Raw genomic sequence first — 22,076 nt, forward strand, 5'->3', positions numbered from 1 at the left:
TGGTTTTAGCAGGCTTTACTCCTTGACTTTCTGCAGTTATAACAGCTTTCTCTGGACCCCGAGGACAACTAGGTACATGTGACCCCACTCCGATAACCAGGCCTCAGAGCCATGTTCTCTCACCTTGGTTCTTCTGAACCTGCCTCCCCATGGATACTGCTCTGGGGATTGAGAAGCAGCAGGGAGCCCAAGGCTTTGTTGAGGCTCCAGGTGTCAGATGATTCCAGATGCTAGTCCAGCCTGAGCCCCAGCCCTGGCCCTCCCCAGCTGGTCTTTGCTGCTCCACCACCAAGCTGCCAGCACACCCTTGGTCACCAGAGACCCAGGAGAGAGAAGCCCCTTACTTCCCTAGGGTGGGTACTCCCAAATTCCTGCCTCTGCCCTGGAACCACAGGGCATTTGACTCCTGTAGCCCTTGTTCCTCCCCTCCTGGCAGGGAGTCCTGGCAGGGGACTCCAGGGCAAGGGAAATTCTCCAGTATGATACCAAGCCAGCCTGCTGGAAACCTTTGTGTCCTTTGTTAGGGACATTCCTTCCAGCCACTGGGCTCTAGGGTGGGGGGTTATGACCAAAGCCACCTGAATGCAGTTGCCTGAGGCTGGGACAAGCAGATGTCCTGACACATTCTTAGATATGACCCTAGGTAGCAATGAATTCCAGATGTACAGCCTCCTATCCCCATGGGTCCGGTGAGCAGGTTCTAGGGGTTGGGCTTGTGTGTGTATGTGGGGACGGTTAATGAAGAGGCATACAGAAGATCCCAGAGGCCCTAGTGACCACCATCTCAGCTCCCCCCACCCTCTCCTCCCTCTCCCAAGCCCCATAGCCTGAGGGCTACCACCAGGGAGGGGCTGATGCTCATAAACTGAGCAGGTGTGAGACCAAAGGATGTGCCCTTGCTTGAGGTTCCTAGGGGTTGGATCATCTGCCTACCCACTCTTCATTCCATGGATGAGGCCCAGAGTTGGGTAGGAACCTGCCCCAGGCAACCCAGCACTGGAGCAGCTGAGACAACCCCTCCAGTCAGGCTTCTTTCTACCTTGCTTCAGACTCCAGTTTGCATAGACCCCAGTGCAGCACAGCTGAGAAAGAGGGGCTCTGCCTACAATAGGAGTCTCAGCAGAGGAAGGAAGGCTGGAGTCTGCTACAGCCAGTGGGAGGGCCGGTGCTGACAGCTGGTGAGCAGGCCGCTGCTGGGCACTGATGGTGACAGAGACTGGGAGAGAGTTCTCTAGACCTAGATATAGCAGGAGCCCCTCTGGACCACTGCCTTGCCACATGGGTGCCCTAGGGTCTCCCCTTCTTGACTCATGTTCTGCTGCGGGTCTCTATGCAAAACTGGTTTCTGTGGCTCCCCAGGCAGCACCCTGCTGAAGCTGGTGTCAGGGGAGGGACAGCCTGTCTGAGAGTGGAAGGATGGGATTCTTCCCCAACCCCCCACCCTAGTCCTGCTGGGGCTTTATCCAGCAGGTCCCCAAGACGGGGCCCCCACCCCGCACCCAGCAGCAAACAGCCACAGGCATCAGGAACAGGCCGGTGAGGGGGGGCCGGAGCCCAGGCACGGCCACTCTGCTGTTGGTGTCTGGTTCCCAGACTGGGTCCCCTCTAAGACACCTGGGCAGCCGCATGCGGGGGGTGCAGAAGCTGGCTTTGTCTGCTCAGGGGTGGTGGTCACCTTCGGGGTCTTTGCCTACAGATGAGAACATCAGATCAGGGCTCAGTCAACATCCTCCAAAGTGTCACAGAACCCAAGGTCTGGACAGGCCCACAGCTCACCTCCTCATACTTGGTACTCCAGTAGAAATGGGCTTCTTCATCCACGTACAAGAGCAGCAGGTCACAGAGGAAGGTGATCTGGAGAGGCAGAGGACACCTATGTCCTGCCCCTCGGCCCTGTTTCTGCCGCCTCCCCAGCCCTCACCCGAGACTCAACATCATGCACAGCGCGGGGGTGGGGGGTGCCCAGGTGTGCCCTCGGGTGGGCCTGGACCCACAGTCACTGCAGCCAGAGGAAGCCCACATTGCCCAGACTCACCACACCCAGCCAAGCTGCTCCGGTGCCCAGAGTGATGGTCGTGGGAATGAGCCCGAACTTTCCTGCCTGAGACCAACCTGGACTGAGCCTCTGGGGCGGCGACTGTCTCCCTCCCACCCCCACCACCCATTGCCCTCAGCCAGCACCTCCTACCTGCCCAGTGACAAGGATGTCAAAGCGGATCCCGTAGAGCTTGAGCAGACTCCGGGCCTCCACACCTGAGGCCTTCCACCAGTGAGAGGCTGTCCTGAAGGCAGGAAAGGAGGTCTGGTGCTTTGCCTGCTGCCACTCCTGGGCTGGGCTGGCCCTCCCAGGCCTCCTTATTCATCCATTGACTCTATAAATCTCCAGCCCCAGCTGTTCAGCCCTGTGTCATTGCTGAGGACACAGGGAAAGGCAACTTGGGACCCACCTGCCTCTTGGAAGCTCCCTGCCTGCTGGGGGGGCAGAGGGGACAGATGGGTCCCTACACCGGCACTGGTAGTGGGAGTGAGGGCAGGTAGGGAGCCAAGCCCTGGGCCATGAGTCTAAAGGGTGAGGGGGAACCCACTCTCCCTATGAACTGGGAAAGGCTTTCTGCAGGGTACACTTTCAGGCTGGTCTTCCAGGGCTCAGGAAGGAGTGCTCTAGGCAGAGAAAGTAGGACAGGTAGGATCACAGGGGTGTGGAAAGCAGAGTGTGGGCAGGGAGCTAGCCTCTAAGAGTTGCAAAGGGCTGGGAAAGCCAGGGAAGCCAGACCAGGAAAAGCCCACTGAGCAATGTCAAGAGGCACCATCTCCAGGCCTGGGGGCTGTGTGTGTATATATGTGACAATGACCAGGTGACAGGAAGTGACAGGAGGATTCTAGCAGGGTGGGGGAGATCTATTTAAGAGACTCCAAGATGTGATAATAAATGCAATGCAACATCCCTGAGTACATCCTGCTTTGGAAAATAAAAAGATATAGGACTATGGGGCAGCTGGGTGGCTCAGTTGGTTGAGCATCTGCCTTTGGTCAGGTCGTGATCCCGGGGTCCTGGGTAGAGCCCCATGTCAGGCTCCCTTCTCAGTGGGGAGTCTGCTTCTCTCTCTCTCTTTCTCTCTCTTGCTCTGCCCCTCCCCCTGCTCCCGCACGCTCTCTCTCTCTCAAGTAAATAAATAAAATCTTTTTTAAAAAAGATATAGGACTATTATTGGCATAGTTGGGGAAAGTTAAATATTAGATTTGTCCTGCCGATGTTAAGCTCTTAGAGTGTGGCAATGGGACAGCAGTCACGTGGGGCAGGTCCTTATTCTCTAACAGTGTCGGGAGGAAGGGTGTCAGATGTCCACCATTCATTTTCAGATGGTTCCTTTGAAATCTATCTAAATATATCCACTCACTCTAGAGAGGGAGAGAGAAAGCAAATGTGGCAAAATGGTGAAAAATACCCCCCCCCCAAAAAAACCCAAAAAATAAAACCTAAAAGCCCAGATAAAGAGTAAATGGGTATGGGTGTTCACAGTACTAATCTTTGAACTTTTCTATAGATTTTTGAAATTGTTTAGCTAAAAGCTAAGGCACAATTAAAAAAGAAACCCCCCTGTGCTGAGGAGGGAGATGCCAGAGGTGGGGTAGGGCAGGGGAGGGGCTAGAGTGGGGAGTCCCAAGGGACAGAGGGGGACCAGCTCAGGAGAGAGGCTGGACAGAGCCCAAGCTGGGGGACCGGGAGCTGAGATCACCCCTCCTGCCCTGGGGGCCTCCTCGCACACACAAGGGAGTGTCCAGAGAGCTGGGCCGGGTCCGGTGGGTCCTGGCTGCCACAGGACAGGCGGAGCCCAGAGCCCATAGGCAGCAGCAGGAGGGCAGTGGGGGCCGCACCTGAAATTGTAGCTCCTCTCCTGCAGCTGGAAGGAGTAATGGGGCCGGCAGTCGGAAGCCCCAGCATCCAGGTCACAATCCCAGTGGACTCGGACTCCCACAGCACCTCCCTGCACACAGCACATCGCTGCTTCACCAGCACGCAGGCCCCGGGCCCTCCCCCTGAGCCCTCTGGAAGCCTCCCCCCATGGACCCACCAGCAACGCCAGGTCCTCAAAGACCCCTCCAGCTGCAGCCACGAGGTCCCCAATGCGGAACACAGGGCAGTAGGGGCTGTAGTGTGAGTCGTAGCGGCAGCGCTTGAAGTAAGTGGCATCCCAGGTGTCCAAGGCATTGGACCTGGGGGGTCGGGGGGTGGGGTTGGACAGTGCGGGGGAGGGGAGTCAGGTCAGGTAGAAGACAAGGAAGGTCTGGGACCCACAGGACCCACCCACACTTACTTGGAAAAATTGAACTTGTTGAAGGTGACTGTGTTCTTGACAAACAGGGTGAAGTTCTCTGCCTGGACCAGTAGTGGCTTCCTGCGGGCAGAGGGCACGTGAAGGGCATGTCCTGTGGTTCTGGGGCCCGGCCCTGGAGGCGGAGGGGTCACTTACACAGGCACAGTGCCGCTCTCCACGGGGCACCAGCCCTGGATCTCACAGGTCCTGTGGGTACCGTTGAATTCCACACACTGGCCTGTTTTTATGCCTTGAAAACACAAGACAAACTCCAGGCCTCCAAGTCTCCACAGGCCCGGGGGTGGGGGGGGGGGTGTTGGGCATCGACAGAAAGGAGAGATGGAGAGGCACCACCAGGCCTGCTCTCAAGAGCCACCCAGGGTCCCAGCCCCAGAGCCCCAACCCAGAGGACAGGGCCCACAGTTACCGTGGCTGTGCGTCCCCGTCTCCCCTTCAGGACAGTCCTCGTCGGCCCAGCAATTAGCCAGCGGAATGGAGGGGTGCTGGGGTGGTGGTGGAAGCAGAATTGCCAAGGGCCCAGGGAGTGTCTCCCCTCTGTGACCCAGCCCTGAAGCCTACAGGGACACAACCCTCCAGCCTTAGCCCCAGAGAGATGCCTGAGTTCAGGGGGCACATGGGCAAGCTGGAGGGTACAAAAAAAAGGATGTGGTCAGAGGAGGGTGGTGATCGGTCCCCCAGCCAGTTAGGGATGCAGGTGCTGTATCCAAGGCAGAGCAAGCCTCCTTCGTTTCTGAGTTATCTGCCCTCCAGAGGCCCAGGTCTTCTGGTCCCACTCAGATGACAACTAGGAAGGTGAAGGGACTCTGGGAAGGGCAAGTTTGTGCCAGGGTGGAGGTCCGGGGTGCGGTGAACGAAGGGCAGGCCCCTGGTTGCAGGGGTCTGGGTGGGGAAGTAGGTAGCAGCACAGAACTGAGGGACCACAGGCTAGTCCCTCCCCTGCTTGTTCTTCTGTAAAACCTGCCATGAGGGCCCGCACACTCCCAGTATTCTAGGGATTAACAAAAAGGGAGGGGTGGCATGCTTTCTGGGGGCCCTAGGCCCTTGAAGAGGAAGGCACAGTCCCACAGACACAGTTCTGCCCCAGGCTGACAATGAACATCATTGTTCAGGTCACCTAACTCACGAACAGCAGGAGGAGCACAGTGCCAGGGTGGCGAGAAGGGCTCAGGGAGTCCGAGCCAGGTGAGACAGGGGGATCGTGGAGGGTCGGGACCACGATAAGGGGGCAGAGGACAGAGTGGGGCCACCTGTGTCCTGAGTCCGCCCTTCCTCTCTGAGCCTGGTTGGGCCACCATCTCCCCTCCTATCCGACTCCATGGTGACCACCACAGGGCCTGGTCTCTGCATCATCTGCCTCCATTCTCTCAGCAGAGACCATCCCTGGCTCCACCACGCTCCTGTGATCAAGTTCAGCTACTTAGCAGAGTACACAGGGCCCCTGAGATCTTGGGCTACCTGCTCCCCCTTGCCACCTCAATCCCAATCTAAGCTCCAACCCCACTCCGTAGCAGGTGACCCCGGAGGAGCCTCATCTCACATAGCTTGGGGCCTTTGCTCACACAGCTGCCTCTGCCTGGACATTCTCAAGATCCCACCTGAGACTCGAGTCCTGTGGGAAACCCTCCCTGAGGCCCTGGGCTGGCAGGCACGCCTCCCTGGGTCTCCAGCTACAGCTCTGTCCGCATCACAGGACCTGCTACCTTGGCTGGGCTGCCCGTGCAGGTTGCTTGAGGTACAAGGGGTGGAGTTTTGCATCCTCAGCATCGGGCCTTGCCCCCCCCACCCCACCCCAACCTGCCCCGAGACTCAGCAGGTGTTTGCTGATGGCCTGACTCTCCAAGGAGAACAGTGCATGTGTTGGGGGGGACCAGAGGACCAGGACCCCTGAGAGGAGCTAGCAGGAACCCTGGCTAGTCTCAGGAAGCCTCGTGGCCCGATCTGATGAATGCTTCCCAGCCCCAGAAGTTTCCTGGGAAGAGCTCAGAGCCAGGACACGAGGCAAAGAGGAATCACATGGATTCCAGAACACACGGAATGATGGCTTCAGTGAAATTTCAGAACAGCCTACAAACCGATCTGATTAATTAGATGTCTTCGGAACATTTAGAGAAGAAAGGACACCATGTGCATTTGCACATCCTTTGTCCACATGCTTCACCTCCTCTGCAGGTGGGGCCAGCCTGGGACATATGACACCCCTAGCATCTGTGGTGGCACCAAGAACCAGGACACAGGGGACAGGGGACCACACAGTTACTCTCCAGCCCCATAAGCAATCTAACGTTAGGCTTGTTTTAAAATTTTTTTTAAATTTTTATTTATTTATGATAGTCACACACAGAATGAGAGAGAGGCAGAGACACAGGCAGAGGGAGAAGCAGGCTCCATGCACCGAGAGTCCGATGTGGGATTCGATCCCGGGTCTCCAGGATTGCGCCCTGGGCCAAAGGCAGGCGCCAAACCGCTGCGCCACCCAGGGATCCCCACGTTGGGCTTGTTTTAAAAAAGAGGTTACAAAAAAAAAAAAAAGAGGTTACCATGGAGGTAAGCTTCCAGGGTTATGTCCTGAGTCCCAGCTGCTCAAACAAAATCCACAGCTGGACAACCATATGCTTAAAAATTGGTAAGAACGGGGATCCCTGGATGGCTCAGTGGTTTAGCGCCGCCTTCAGCCCAGGGTGTGATCCTGGAGACCCGGGATCGAGTCCTACGTCAGGCTCCCGGCATTGAGCCTGCTTCTCCCTCTCCCTGTGTCTCTGCCTCTCTCTCTCTGATGAATGAATAAATAAAAAATCTTAAAAAAATTGGTAAGAACGTAAGTTTTATGTTACGTGTATTTTATCACAATAAAAACTTTTTTGGAAAAAAAACCCACAGCTGGAGGGAAGAGCAAGTGTGCTTTGTGACAGATACTGGATCCGTGGGACATCCTTAGGCAAGGGGAAAAGGTGAGATTTCAAGAAGTAAACCTGCGATTCTGGATGAGAAATAGACAAGAATAGGGGGTGAGAGGCTCCGGTGTGACCACAGTTGTAGTTAAAAATATCCAGAGATCATAAGTGACCCTGAGCTCAGTAAGCAGGAGTGTCCTGTGTTTGCCCACAAAAATGGAAGCTGACTTGGGACACATTAATAGAGACTGTGCATAGCAAAGAAGTGGTCGGAGCACCTTGGTGGGGGGGGCTCACTCAGTTAAGTGGTTGGCTCTTGATTTTGGTTCAGGTCATAATCTCGAGGTCCTGGGATCAACCCTCACATGGGGCTTCCTGCTTGGTGGGGAGTCTCCTTCAAAATTCTTCTTCTGTCTCCCTCTCTGCCTCTCACCCAACTCATGTACACCCTTGTACTCTCTCTATCTAAAAATAAATAAAGATTTTATTTATTTATTCATGAGAGACACAGAGAGAGAGGCAGAGACATAGGCAGAGGGAGAAGCAGGCTCCATTCAGGGAGCCCGACGTGGGACTCGATCCCAGATGCTGGGATCAGGCCCCAAACCAAAGGCAGACACTTAACTGCTGAACCACCCAGGTGTCCTCCTGTTTTCTCATCTTAAATAGGATCACAGTAATTCCTACCAAGCAGGATATTTGTGAAGATTAAGTGGAATGATTCACAAAAAGGCTTTAGCTCAGTGCCTGGGATACAGTAGCACATACTGAACTCTCAGCTAAGAGAGCTCCCTGGGGTAATGTGGCTGGTGACCCAGGGCTGGCAGAGGACTAGGGGCCCGCCGGAGAGCTCCTGGGAAGCCTTACCTCTGGGCATTTGTCCTGAACTTGTTCTGGTGTCACAAGAAAATTGGTCACCAAGAAGAACGTGTTCTCTCCCTAGAAAGCAAGTGTCAGGGTTGGTCTTTGCTTCCCTTCCCCAAAGGGTCAGGCCAGAAGTGGCAGCTTGGCTTGTGGGGAAGAGGGTCCTGGCCTGATCGAGTCACCAACTCCACTTCAGGAGAGTACCTCCAGTGAGGCCAATTGAAGTAGAGATCAGAGGCTGGCTGGGTTTCTGGCCTTTTCTAAGTCCATAGCTGCTTCTTTGAGATAAGTATACTTTTCATAAAAAAAAAAAAAAAAGTATACTTTTCATGTTCCTACTCATTCTCTCTGCCAGAAATGTCCACGCACCTCCTGCTTCTAGGCACTGAAGATCCAGAGCTGAGATGGACTGGGGATGCGCCTAGGCAAGTGGGGAGGTGGGCCCCTCATTATACACATGGATGGGGGTTGGGGGAGCAGGTGGTGAGCTCTGCGTAGGCAAAGGGTGGCTAAGGAGAGGCAGGGTGGCTGACACCCAAGTGCTGTGTGTGTGAGCTCAAGTTTGGGGCAATGCACACCCAGGAAGGAGAGAAGGCAGCAGCTGTGATAGTGGTCAATATCTGGAAGGATTTGGTAGCCACCACCATGGAAAGGGAGTCTTCCCAGGGTGGAAACAAGGGCTGGTAGGGTCTGAGTGATGTCACATAGGACGCTCAGGCTGGCTGCTGGGTGGATTATGCCGGGGAACCCACTAGAAGATCATGGTCTCATCCAGGTAAGACATAGGCAGCCGTGAACACTACCAGGTGATGGAATGCACAGGGGGCACAGGTCCAGTTTGGGCCCTCGTTGGATGAAAAGAGGCCACACTGGGAGAGGGTGACGATTTCTCTTTGGACAGGAAAGGTGTGCCAGGAGGCAGCTGTACTGGGGGTGGGTGGTTGATGGGGCTACAATTTTGGCATTGGTAGGATAAAGGTAGAAACTGAGACTGTAGACAATCTGGGTGGAGAAAGGAGTTGGAAATACTGCATGGGAGCGACAGAGGAGGAGCACCTGACAGCAGTGCCCCAGGTCAGGGAGGGGAGCATTCAGGAAGCCCCAGGCTCTGGCCTCCCAAGCTTCTCCAGCCCCAGCCTCAAGCTCAAGACTTGAGTTCCTAAACATTCCACTCTTCTAGGTGCAGCCTTTCTAAAGGCAGTTCCTCTGGCGTGGCTACTTGGTCCATCCCCTTGTCCACCCCCTTGTCCACCTAGAAACCTCTCACACATCCCAGAAAACCCTGTCCAGGGACCACTCCTGTGTAAGGCCCTTCCCAAGCCCAGGCCTATGATCGTTCCAGCATCCCGCTCAGGCATCAGGTGCCTCTCAGGCACATGCTCGCTGCAAGGGTGGTATCAGAAGTGTCACCGCCTAGCAGCAGAACCAAGGCACCTACCTGTGGTGGCTTCACGAAATCTGCTACGTCCCATAGCCGGTTACCCAGCTCCTTGATCTGGGTCACAGAAACCCCTTTGAGTTTGGTGATGACAGAAATCTGGGGGTCCAGGTCTCGCTCCTGGTATCCTTTCTTGGCGAGGAGAGCCCACCTTAGGAAGAAGCGATGGGCAGTGTGGTATGTCCCTGGTCAGGGTAAAGAGGGGCAGAGTGGGCCCTACCCTCTCGGCCTTTCTCTTCACACATCACACAGGCTCCCAGCCCAGCATTTAGGGCCTCTGCCTCCCCTCCAGCCTCATTTCCCACACCAAACACCCTGCACAGCCCAAAAGGTCCAACCACGATCAGAGAGCCAGTGCCTTTCATGCATGTCCCCTGTCAGGCACTCATGGGCTTGGAGATGCCCACCATCACCCCCTTCACCGGTCAACACCCTCCCTCTACATGGTTAGGCTCAACTCCTCCACAAAGACTCCTCTGACTCAGCTAAAACTGGTGGTCCCTATAGGAATTTTAGTATTCCAGCTCTCCCAAGCATCAAGGACTGACTACCTTCTCTCCCACCAGGGGCCTCCTGGGTACAGATAGGGACCCATCTTGCTCTGTGCCCAGACATCAATATGGGCTTGGAAACAAGACACAAGAAAGGAGGCAGGTGGGCACACGGGAGGACACAAGCACATAGCTTGCTCTTGTATCCACTGGCCACTAGACAAAAGATCATCCCTTCTGCCTACTTCTTCCCCTGTCCCAACCTGCTCCCCTCTGCTACCACCAGCTCAGCCCCTGAAGAGTCAAACCCTCTACCCACAGACCCAGAAGGACCAATCATTATCCCCCCCAGCCAGCCAGGCCCAGAGGCCATTCTCTTACCCCACCACGTAGGTCATGACCCCGAGCTGCAGTAGCCTCTGCAGGGCGCCCACCCGCCAGTTCCTGGTTATCACATACTTCTCCGTTTTGTAATCCAGAAGCCCCCAGCTTGCCAAGACCCCTGGGAAGCCCATGCTTGCAGTTCCTGCCGGCTGCTGGGGCGCATGAGTCAGCACAGCAGCTGCAGCCACAGCTGAATAGGAGGTAAAGCAGGCGCCCAAACCGGACCAGGCCAGCAAGCTATTAAAGGGACACTTCCACTGGGGACAGGATCCAGCCTCCACCACCAGCCCCAGCCCCAGGTTCAGCCCCAGCAAGGAGCTGCCCTGAGCCTCCCACCCTCTCCCTCTGAGGGGGCCCAGGGCCAGGCAGAGAGGAGCAGCCCCTGCGCCCTGCCCTCTGGCTTCACTTCCCTGGGGGAGGAGAGGAGGAGGAGAAGTCAAGTGTCACAGGTACTGTGAGAGGGCAGCTTGGGGGCTGCAGGAGCCCAGAGGAGAGGTCAAGGAAAGCTTCAGGAAGAAATGACCTCTGAGCTGACACTTGCAGATTCTGAAGCTCAACAAGCAAAGTTGAGAGGAAGAAGGTTCCTGGTGGCTGAAGCAGCATGTGCGACGCTAGAGCATGAGAACTAGCAGCCACAGGGTGAGAGCCTGACTCTGGCTCCACAGAGGAGGGTGACCGGGCCTTGCAAGGTTCCCCAGCTTCTCTGGCGCCGCGTGCCGGGGAAGCGGAGGGACAAAAGCACAGGCTGCGGAGTCAGCCACGTTCCCCAGTCGGCGGAAGGTGTGGGGGCGATGCTCTGCTCGAACCCCGGCGCGCGCACGCTCACCTCCGCGCAGCCTGGTAGTAGGCTAAAGGTCGGCCCACGCCCGCGGCCGTTTCCGTAGCAACTGAAAACACCGGGTTGCCCGGGCGACTGCCGCCGGGGAGGCGCGCCTCTATTGGCTGCAGCGGGCGTCTGTTCGCGGCGCGCCACATTCGATTGGTCTAATCCGTCGAAGGGTCCGCCCACATCCCCGGGCGGTGCTCCAGGCGCCGCGCCCCACAGCGCTGGCCTCCGTGCCGACCACCGAGAAATGAGCGCAAGCGCGGGGGGTCCCTGCCAGAGGTCTGGGGAGAGGGGAGAGCAGTTGGAGGAGGAGGCAGCGGCCGCTGGGCGTCTAGCAGGGGCCCCGGAGGCCGAGGAGTGTCCGGACGTTGATTCAGACTCCGACCGGGAGATGGAAGGTGCTCCCGGGAAGGGATGGGGGCGGGCCTGCCTGCTCCCCTGGGGAGCTTCTCCCGCCTGCCTTCTTGAGGGGCCAGGCTGGGGCCTAGTGGGCAAGGGGCCCCTGTCCGGCAGGGAGCGCACCCCTCCGTGGGACGCCTTCAGGACAGCAGCGGCCGCTCCGGCCCCTTGCCCTTCCCGCAGTGCTCCTGGGGGCAACAGGAGTTCCACTGTAGAAAATGCCTCAAAGTGACTGACGTTAAACCCCGCCGAACAGTGTGAGAAGAGGTGTCTCACCCTGCAACGACATCAGGGCTGGGGTTTCCCAACCCACAGGGAAAACTAAGCCCATAAATATTTTTATTTATTTATTTATTTTTATTAAAGATTTTATTTATTTATTCATGAGAGACAGAGAGAGAGAGAGAGAGAGAGAGGCAGAGACACAGGCACACAGGCAGAGGGAGAAGCAGGCTCCACGCAGGGAGCCCCTTGTGGGACTCGATCCTGGAACTCTGGGATCATGCCCTGGGCCGAAGGCAGGCGCTAAACCACTGAGCCACCCAGGGATCCCCCGCCAATAAATATTTAGAACTTAGAATTGTTTCAGTTTCTTCCCCCATGAAATATTCTCAAAACATACGTGTTCTGTAATCCAGCAGAAAAGACACAGCAGGCACTTTGGCGTCAGACAGGAAAGGTCCTAACCCTGACTCTGCCAGGATTGACTACTACTAGCTGTGTGACTTTAGGGAAAGAATTTGTTTTCTCTGACCTTCAATGTCCCTAACAGCACAGGGAGAAATGACTTTAGAGGGAAATGCAGGCTGCATGGTGACACAGGGCAGGGGAATAGGAGACTGGGTCTGGAAAGGGATCCATATTCATCCTCTCCCTGTCTCCTATCAGGCATCCAGGGGCCTGGAGAACTGCTCAAGGACACCCTCTACCTAAGGTCCTGCCAAGCCCATAGTGTTGTGCCTGCCTCCCGCTTTCTGCACCTAGGGAGCACCCCAGAGCTGAACCTGCGGCACCGTGGCCTGGGGCCTCAGGTAACCCTGGAGAGACCCTGCGGTCAGGCTTGGAGTGACAGGACCTGGGAAGCAGCAGCCATGGGAGTGGCCTCTTCCTGAGCCCATACCACACACTCCCCTGCCTTGCTGCGTGCCAGGCATATTCAATCCCCTTATTTGGGTGTCAGCAGGCGTCAAGGCTATGACGATTCAGTGTAAGGGTTGAGGGGCTTGCTGGGAGATGCTAATCTGCTGGCAGTGGGGGATGGTCAGGGAAAGTTCCAGAAGGTGAGGTCTGAGCAGAGCCTAGAAGGGTAAGAAAGTGTCCCCTGGGCATGTGGGAAGGGAAAGGCCTTCCAGTTAGAGGGCTGTGCCCTGGAAATGAGCCAGGATAGTGGCTAGCTGTGTCTGAGGCCTTCCCCCTGGGAAGGACCAGGTCCTTCAGGCCCCTCTTTGTCCTAGGGTGCCCAGGCTTTGGCTTCAGCATTGACCTCCAATCCCTATGTCAAGCGACTGGACCTTCGAGACAATGGGCTCTGTGGGGCTGGTGTGGAGGCCCTGGCAGGTGCCCTGAGCAAAAGCAGCAGTATCTATGGTAGGTGCTGAGCCTGGGGCAGGTGGGCAGATTTGAGTCCTCCCTTCCCTGAGGGGTGTGGGCCCCCTCACGGCTGGGCCTTTTCACCTGGGGTCTATTGGTGTTGCCATGGCAGGGGCCTCATCACAGGGTGGGGTGGTTGGGGGTGGAGTTAGACTCTCTGTGGTGCCCCCAATGCTGCATGCTATTCCTCTCCTGACCCGCCCTCCCTCCCCCAACTCCTCTCCTCTGCTGGCCAGCTCCCCTCTGCATGTGGTTGCCTCCCATTGCCTAAATGCAGAATGAGAGAAGTCTCCAACAGAGAGGCAGGGGATGGGCCATGTGAGAGGGTGGAGGGTTGGGTGGGAATGAAGTGGGGCTGGATACCAACGCCATCTCTGTCACAGAGAGGGTGCCCCCACCCCCTGCAAGCTGCTCCACCTCGCTGAGCCTTAGTTTTCAATCTGTGAAATGGCCCCAACAATAGCACTTAGTCCTTGGGTTTGTGCTGAGTAAGAAATGAAACCGCATATGTGAAGTGCTTAGCAAAGCTCCTGGCTCACTTACATGCTCCATGCATGGCCACCTGGGCTGCCTTTGGCAGTTCCCAGAAATGAATTAGTGAAGACTCTGTGGGTGAGTTATACCGCTGCTAAGCACGAATCATCCTCGGGGTGGCTGCATCACCATTGCAGGCATCCTGTACAGCACCATGAAGTAGGCAGTTTGAACCCTTTGATAAAGAAGCTGTGGATGCATGGAGAGGGTGCGGGCATCAGAGAAGCTGCCTAGGGCTGGAGGGGTGGATGCAGCTGATGAGAGGCAGAGTCACCATGCAACCGCAGGATAGTCTGGCTGCATAGCCTTGTCCACTGCCTCAGGCCTAGAGGCTTGGGGGATAGAAGAAGGTGGAAGAGGGTGGTACCTGCCTCTGGATCCCACTGACTGAGGAGTGCTGCCAACCCCTAGATGTGGACCTGTCGGACAACCAGATGGGAGTGGTGGGAGCTCAAGCAGTCTGTGCTGCCCTCATGGTGAATCCAACCATGCAGAAGGTACAGCTGGCAGGGAATGGCCTGGAGGAGCATGCAGCCCAGTACCTTGCTGAACTCCTGCTGGCCCACACAGGCCTGAAATCGCTGGACCTAAGCTATAACCAGCTGAATGACCAAGCAGGTAACATCTGGCCAGGGCCACCAAGCCCCTCCTCCTGGGGCAGAGGTGGGTGGAGGTTGGCAAGACCACTCTTAACATTCATACTCTGGCTCCTGTTTCCCATGTCCCACTTTGGCCTGCCCCCCTCCCACTCCTTCTACACAGAACTCTTAATCCATTCCACAGATTGCCATTGCCTGCTGCTGCATGTGCCGGATGCTAATTTAGCCACTAGTGACCTGGTTGTGAACAAAACAAAGTCCCTGGCCTCGAGGAATACCTATTAACAAGATAATTCTCCGTAATTATTGATGCAACAAAATAAACAGGGCACAAGTCTAGAGAAGAATGGGATCCCTTGTCTTAGAGAGGTGGCTGGGGAGGCTCTGAGATGACATTTGAGTTGAAATGCAAAGGGTGGGAAGGAGTCAGCCATGGCAAGACCAGGGAGAGAACATTTCAAGCAGAGGAACAGTGAACCTGCAGGCTTATTTCCCAGACTGATAGACACCAGTGTGACTGAACTAGTGATCCAGGAGGGAGGGACTAGGCTATAAGATGAAGAGACAGTGGATGGTGCAGGCCTACAAATCTTGGCAAAGGGTATGAAGATTTTATTGCAACTGCTGTGAAAGACATTGGTGGGATTCCTTGATCTCACCACTTTATTGCATGCCCCAGGGCCTTTGCACAAGCTATCTGCTTTGCCAGGAACATGTACTTCTACCTGTCTGTTCTCAATCACTCCAATCAATTATAGGAATCACCTGGGATCTTGAATTAGGAATTCAGATTTCTGGGCCCTGGACCTGCTGAACCAGAGTCTTGATGGGGCAAGGCCCATGCATCTACATTTTAATGGCAAATCTACATTTGCCCTAGGAGATTTATCTGATCAAGAAAGTTTGAGAAGAATTATTCTGTCTCAAGCAGCTTAGAGTGGGAGTGGTACCAACCTTGACCTTTCAAGATCAGTCTTAGAATTTAACTGCCAGAGAGCATGTTTACCTTTTAAGACAATTATTATGAGAAGTCTGTGAAATTAAAAGAGAAGTTCAGGGGCACATGGTTAAGCCTCTGACTTCAGCTCAGGTCATAATCCCAGCATCCTGAGATGGAGCCCCACATTGGGCTTCCTGCTCAGTGGGGAGTCTGCTTTTCCTTCTCTCTCTGCCCCACCCTCTGCTCATTCTCTCTCTCTCTCCCTCTCGCTCTCCCTGTCACTCTTGCTCTCTCTTTCTTACACACACACACACACACACACACACACACGCAAACAAAATCTTTTTTAAAAAGAGAGACAAGGGGATCCCTGGGTGGCTCAGTGGTTTAGCACCTACCTTTGGCCCAGGGCACAATCCTGGGGTCCCGGGATTGAGTCCCACGTCGGGCTCCCAGCATGGAGCCTGCTTCTCCCTCCTCCTGTGTCTCTGCCTCTGTCTCTCTCTCTGTGTGTGTCTACCATAAATAAATAAATAAATAAATAAATAAATAAATAAATAAATAAATCTTTTAAAAAATAAATAAAAATAAAAAGAGAGACAAGTTCATTTCAGATTTGCAACACACTAAGTATAGATGTCCCCCTGGGCCTTCACAGTGAAAAGTCAAGCATCAGAGAGGCAGCCAGGATGGAGGGGAGGGAAGCTAAGGCCTCCTCTGAAGGTGGTGCAAATATGCTGTAAGGAGGACCTCAGCTCAGAAAAGGACAAACTCAGCAGGACCATTTTGTTTTCCCAAGTGGGGATCTGTAGGTGGGCCTGACTCCCTTGAAGGGTGAAGGGCTTGGGTCTCAGTCTCCCCATCTGACCCATGGTGAATGAAGGTAGCACCTACCTCATAGTCGGCTGCAGAGGTCGTGAAGGCCAAGCATTGGAATTTCAAGAGGCTGATTCTTGTGCGTAGAGGAACCTTCTCACCCTCCAGTTCAGCAAAGAAAGGGCTTCCCTAGAAAGTGAGGACCACCGCCCTCTCCTCCCAGCCCTAGAAGTGTCAGGAGGGGCGAAAGTACACCTGTAACCGAGAATCAGCGGGTGTCAGACCCAGTGCGGGGTTTGGAATCCAGAGCCCTGTTCCCAGGGAGGCCGCACAGGGAGTCCCGCTGCCTTGCAGGGAGCTCTCCAAGGTGCTAAAGTATCTTGCTGCAGTGGTTCTAGCCTGGCAGGCTATTCTTCTCTTTTCTTTTCTTCTTTTCTGAACTTATTTTAAAATAATCTCTGCACCCAAGATGGGGCTTGAACTCACAGCCCCAAGATCAAGAGTCTCATGCTCTACTGACCAAGCCAGCCAGGCACCCCAGAGCAACCTAGTCAGATGCTCGGTTAGAGCATCTGTTTTTCCTCTGTGCATCTCTTCAAACTAGCCTTACTAACCCACATCAGGAGCTAAGGTGGAGAGGAGTCAAATTCAGATTCATGGAGAGGGGTCAAATTCAGATCCTTGAGGGACTCCTAGGCTGGTGGGAGAGACTGGCTGGACAAAGGGAGGTCATTCAACCAGAGCGTGGAAGGATAGAAGCATGGTGGACATGGGGCCCAAACAGCACAGCCTCGCTGGGCAGGCAAGGTTTCCTGATGCCGTGAACCCAGGTTAGAAGGATGAGGAGCTATTAGCCAGGTGAATGAGGGGGGCCAACAGTTCTACCCAGGGGGTAGCCCAGAGTCATGTCGGTGCTGGTGCTTTTGAGCACTGGGAGCAGGTCAGATTGGCTGAATCCTGAAAGAGTGGAGAGCATGATGGGTGGGTGGGGCTTCTTCTGTCCATCTTTACATGCTAAAAATCTCTCAAGATTTCTTACCCTGCACTGCTCCCTCTTTCCTATCTCTGCCACAAGTGCCTCCTCTCTACACAGCTGCACCAGCTTCATCACCTCTTGCCTATAGACTATGACACAAGCCTTCCAACTGGTGCCCTGGGTTCTCTCTACTCCCACCCACCTCAGTCCATTCCCTATACCCGCCTCTGAGGAATTCAGCTTTGTCATTTTTTTTAGTATTTTATTTATTTATTCATGAGAGACAGAGAAGGCAGAGACATTCGTAGAGGGAGAAGCAGGCTACCTGCAGGGAGCCTGATGTGGGACTCAATCCCAGAACTCCAGGATCACGACCTGAGCCGAAGGCTCAACCACTGAGCCACCCAGGCTTCCCACTTTTGTCATTTCTTAAAGCCTCCCTGCCTACTCACCACTAACTGGCTGGTGCCCAAAAGCCTTGGCCCAGCATTGAAGGCCACTCAGCATCTTTCCAGTGCCCATTACTCCTACCTCGTGTTTCACTGGCTCCCACCCACCCACCAGGCCTGTGGGCATTTCCACAAGTGTTCCATGCTCCCTCGTGCCTCCATTAATTCAAACTTTGCTGTGTGTGTTCTCTGCTGTGCATGCACACACACATGGTGAATCCCTCAGTCTTCAAATTTATCTCCTCTGTCCTCACTTTCCTGACATCCGGCTAAGGCAGGATTAGTCCCTAACCCTATTTATTTCCACATTTATGTAGTCTTTAATAGTTCACATCCTATTAATTTGTATTTACAATTGGACAACATGGATTTGAACTGCATGGGTCCACCTATACACCTTTTAAAATAAATGCAGTACAGTATTTTTTTAAGATATTATTTATTTATTCATGAGAGATGCAGAGAGAGAGACAGAGACATAGGCAGAGGGAGAAGCAGGTTCCCTGTGGGGAACCTAGTGTGGGACTCATCCCAGAACTCCAGGATCATGACCTGAGCCAAAGGCAGATAGATGCTCAACCACTGAGCCACCCAGTACAATACAGTACAGTGTTATATGTGTATTTTCTTATGACTTTCTTTTTAAAAGATTTATTTATTTATTTATTTATTTGAGAGAGAGAATGATTGGGAGCGTGCAGAGGGGGGAGGGGCAGAGGGAGAGGGAGAGAGAGAATCTCAAGCAGGCTCCACACCTAGTATGGAACCCAACATGGGGCTCAATCTCATGATCCCCAGATCATGACCTGAACCGAAATCAACAGTCAGATACTCAACCAACTGAGCCACCCAGGAGCCTAATGATTTTCTTAATAAAAAAATTTTAGGGGCACCTGGGTGACTCCGTCGGTTAAGCATCTGCCTTTGGCTCAGGTCATGACTCTGGGGTCCTGGGATCAAGCCCCACATCAGGTTCCCTGCTAAGTGGGGAGTCTGCTTTTCCCTCTCCCTCTGCTGTTCCCCCTGCTTGCGCTCTCTGGCTCTCTCTCTCTCTCTCTCTCTCTGTCAAATAAATAAAAATCTTCAAAAAATAAAATTTTCTTTAGCTTACTTTTTAATAAAAATACAGTGTATAATGTGTATAACATACAAAACATGTTAATCAACACTATATGTTCTTGGCAAGGTCTTCTTTCTGGTCAACAGTTGAAGTATGGGGGAGTCAAAGTTATATGCAGATTTTCGACTGCACAGGGGTTTGGTGCCCCTAACCACCATGTTGTTCAAGGATCAACTGTATCTCCCCCATTAAATGTGAATTCCTTGAGGACAGGGCAGGCCCATATTGGCTTCAACTTAGTGACCCTTGTGTCCCAAAGAGACCCTGGTATGCAACGGTCATCAGGATTCTTTTTTGAAGGAATGAACAGAGAATAAGGTCTGTCTTGGTGTTTCTGAAGGGGAGATGCTCGGGCCGGCCCTGGCAGAAAATACAGGACTCACTGAGCTTAATATAAGCTGGAATCACCTTCGAGGACCAGGAGCTGTGGCCTTTGCCAGGGGACTGGAGGTATGAAGACCCCTGCTGCCTATTTACCCTTCCGGCCTGTCCTATGGGGACTGGTTTTCCAGGTGCCAGCTCCCTGTCTTCACAGCTCTTCAGAAACGAGCCTTGGATCTTTTAAGAAGAGCTTTAAAAACATTTTGTTTGGTGACTTTAATTTTCCCAGCCCCATTACATGACTCCAAAACACCAGGCTCACTCTTACGACACTTACTGAAGGGTCTCGGGTTGAGCATTGCACACCTTCTCCAGATATTATAGATATTACAGACATGGGGCTGGGGGGAGGGATATCGTGCAGTCTGGTGAAACATGCTCACTGTGGTCATATGCAGATGCCTCCCTGAGGAGACACCCTGCACCCTTGGGTCCCAGCACACGCTCTCAAACATCCCACCTGCTTCCTTAGATGTGGTTTGTAGGCCTTGGGAATGAGTGGCTCCTACCTGCCAGGATGCCCCTGGTACCGGCTACATTTGTGGGGCCCTCTTCAGGAAACGGCAGCAGGTGCCTTGCTTCCCCCACCCCCCAGGGTGACCTGAGGATCCTGCTCCACAAGTGGTAGGTCAGGCTTTGTCTTCCCATTGCAGCCACAAGCTCTTGCCCTTCTCCCCACCACAGTCTCCAACAACCCCTCAGTGGAGCCCATCTGAGATCCTGCTCTGTACCTTAGAGTACCTGCCTTTGGGTCCTCCAAGTGGGCATGGAGCCGGATCACTGCCTCTCTGGGGTCTGCTGCTAGGCAGTCTCTGAGGGACATCCACACCCACACCCACGTTTGGTGCTGTGCTTCCAGTCATTCAGTTCTCCTGGTCACCATCATTCAAGCCACAAGATTCTTACCTGGAACCTCTGACCTTCTGTTCTCAGTCTGTGCTTTTTGTACCTTGGGCCTCCTGGCCTCTGAGGCTATGGCCCCAGACCACCGACACGGGAGGTCTCCTGGCTTCACTCTTTCGCATTCCAGGCAAACATCTTCCTCAGAGTCCTGGACATCTCATACAATGGCTTTGGAGATCCTGGAGCATCCGCGGTGGGTGAGGCACTTAAGACCAACAATGTGTTGGAGGAACTCAACATGAGGTGAGGTGCATAGGGTGGTCCCCATGTCACAGACTCCAACTCCAAAGCCACCAAGGGATCAGGGACTCCATGATCCTGCTGCTGTTTACCACCTTAACTCCCAAACCTATTACAGTCTACCTATGATGGGGCTTGGGCCACAATCCAAGAGGACTCAGTTCTTTCTCACTGAAGTTCATCATTGTACCTTGCATCTCATAATTGCTGCTGCACAGGCAGGGGCTGGGAATTGAAAACATGCATGTAAAACATCTTCAGCAGGGAGGCACCGAGGTCGCTCTGTCGGTTAAGTGTCCAAATGTTGATCTCAGCTCTCGGCTGGGATCTTGACTTCAGGGTGGTGACTTCAAGCCCCACATTGGGCTCCATACCGGGTATGGAGCCTACTTCAAAACAAAACAAAACAAAAATCTTCAGCAGAGCTTAGTGTGGGGTGAGTGCTCATGTTCTGCTCAGCACATGACGTGTGTGAGCTGCTCCTCCCAGCCTCAGCAAGTAACCAGAGCAGGGGCTGCAAACCACAGAAAAAGAGAGACTGAAGCCCTACAGGTCCTGGACTTGTGTGGCTGAGCACTTGCCCCAGGGGGGCAGGTGGCTGCTGCAGTGAGCAGGGTCTTCTCAATTCTGCTGCAATTCTGTCCTTCCCATGGAAGGAGTCAAGGCCAGAAGAGGCCACAAGACATGCTGGAATGTGAGGCCAGAGCTGGAGTGTGAGAGGTCAGAGGGTAGTGGGACTGGCTCCAAGATAAAGAGGCCAAGAGAGGTGCTGGGGCCAGAGTTTAGGTCCATCTTGAGAAGCAGGAGGAGAGAGCTGAGTGGTTTCCAGGACAGATGCTGTCATGGTGATAGGAATGGGGTGCTGACTGGGGCAGAACATGTGGGAGGACCTGCTGAGCTCTGAGGGCCTGGGAGCAGCAGCTGGCCTCCACGAGGTGGGAAGAATGCTCTAGGTGTGTTTGCTGAGCAATCTCCCTGAACACTAGGAGCTTCCAATGAAGGAGCCTTTACATACTGACCTGCCCAAGGTCCCTGAGGCATCAGCGGATTCTGGATCGTGAAGCCTAACCAGGTGGATGCACCAGCAACACCAGCTGGGACCCTGGGACAGTCTGGTGGTGCACAGCTACTCAGAAGGTAGCAAAATGCACGTGTCTTCCTGTTGCAGCAACAACCGCATCTCTGCAGTGGGAGCCTTGAGCCTGGGCCTGGGCCTCCGGGTCAACCAGACACTGAGGATTCTTGTTGTGAGTGCTAGCCTGATGGGGGAGGCCCCAGCACAGACCTGCCTATGCATGTCCACACAGATCCCTCCTCTCGTAGTGGGGTACACAGGTTCTAGAGCCCAGAGAAGGGAGGGGGGCCTCCTGGCTTCCTCTTATGACCACTTCTTTCCCTTGCCATTCAGTCACCCACCTTCTTCAAACATCCATGCACTTCTTCAGACTCTTCCTCACCCATCCTTCCCTCCCAGTGGTATCACCACACCTCTCAGCTGTCCTTATTCTTTTTCAGCCCACAGGGTCAGCCCAGGTGTACTGTTGGCCATGCTCAGACCTACCGGAGGCCTCGTGTGCTCACCAGGGGTTCCCTTCCTTCAGGGTTGCAGTGGGGTAGGAATGGCTAAGTAGGGCTGAGAGCAGAGGACAGAGAAGGGAGGGTGCAACCAAGGGTAGAGCAGGCCCCTGAGGGCCACTGTGCCATCAGCAAGTGCTCAGAGTACAGTACTGTCAGGTCCTGGGGGCATCCAGCACTGCCTGGCTCTCAGCTCCCTCAACTGGCAGAGGAGCCCTCTGTAGCATTCCCATCTCCAGCCTGAGGCTCACTTCTCTCCCACCGCTCCACCCTGACCCCTGCCTACAACACAGACCTCTCTTAAGCTCTGGATCCCCATTTCC

General features: G+C 54.3%; 2 protein-coding genes across 4 annotated transcripts in view; one reads left to right on the forward strand and one right to left on the reverse strand.

Annotated features, from left to right (window-relative positions):
* On the reverse strand, positions 1-11,395 carry P2RX6 (purinergic receptor P2X 6). 2 transcript variants are annotated; one of them, XM_025474911.3, is made up of 12 exons: positions 11,232-11,395; positions 9,531-9,681; positions 8,096-8,167; positions 4,744-4,819; positions 4,473-4,566; positions 4,317-4,397; positions 4,074-4,215; positions 3,877-3,986; positions 2,189-2,282; positions 2,036-2,101; positions 1,777-1,854; positions 1-1,690 (listed from the first exon to the last, which is right to left on the reverse strand). In XM_025474911.3, the coding sequence occupies exons 1-12, from the start codon at positions 11,378-11,380 to the stop codon at positions 1,523-1,525; spliced, it is 1,281 nt and encodes a 426-aa protein (XP_025330696.3). In that variant the 5' UTR covers positions 11,381-11,395; the 3' UTR covers positions 1-1,522. The 2 variants fall into 2 exon arrangements, with proteins under 2 accessions (XP_025330696.3, XP_048957853.1); XM_049101896.1 differs by lacking the exon at positions 11,232-11,395 and adding an exon at positions 10,403-11,221.
* The window catches only part of LRRC74B (leucine rich repeat containing 74B), a 17,955-nt gene continuing 7,263 nt past the window's right edge, over positions 11,385-22,076 (forward strand). For both annotated transcript variants that reach the window (XM_035706272.2, XM_025474914.2), the window contains exons 1-7: positions 11,385-11,629; positions 12,519-12,661; positions 13,085-13,217; positions 14,166-14,372; positions 18,995-19,104; positions 20,066-20,181; positions 21,347-21,425. In XM_035706272.2, coding sequence (XP_035562165.1) covers positions 11,479-11,629; positions 12,519-12,661; positions 13,085-13,217; positions 14,166-14,372; positions 18,995-19,104; positions 20,066-20,181; positions 21,347-21,425 — 939 coding nt within the window. In that variant the 5' untranslated portion in view covers positions 11,385-11,478. The remainder of the gene's footprint in view (positions 11,630-12,518; positions 12,662-13,084; positions 13,218-14,165; positions 14,373-18,994; positions 19,105-20,065; positions 20,182-21,346; positions 21,426-22,076) is intronic.

The sequence above is a fragment of the Canis lupus genome, chromosome 26 (assembly GCF_003254725.2).
Source record: "Canis lupus dingo isolate Sandy chromosome 26, ASM325472v2, whole genome shotgun sequence".
Classification (NCBI taxonomy): Eukaryota; Metazoa; Chordata; class Mammalia; order Carnivora; family Canidae; genus Canis; species Canis lupus.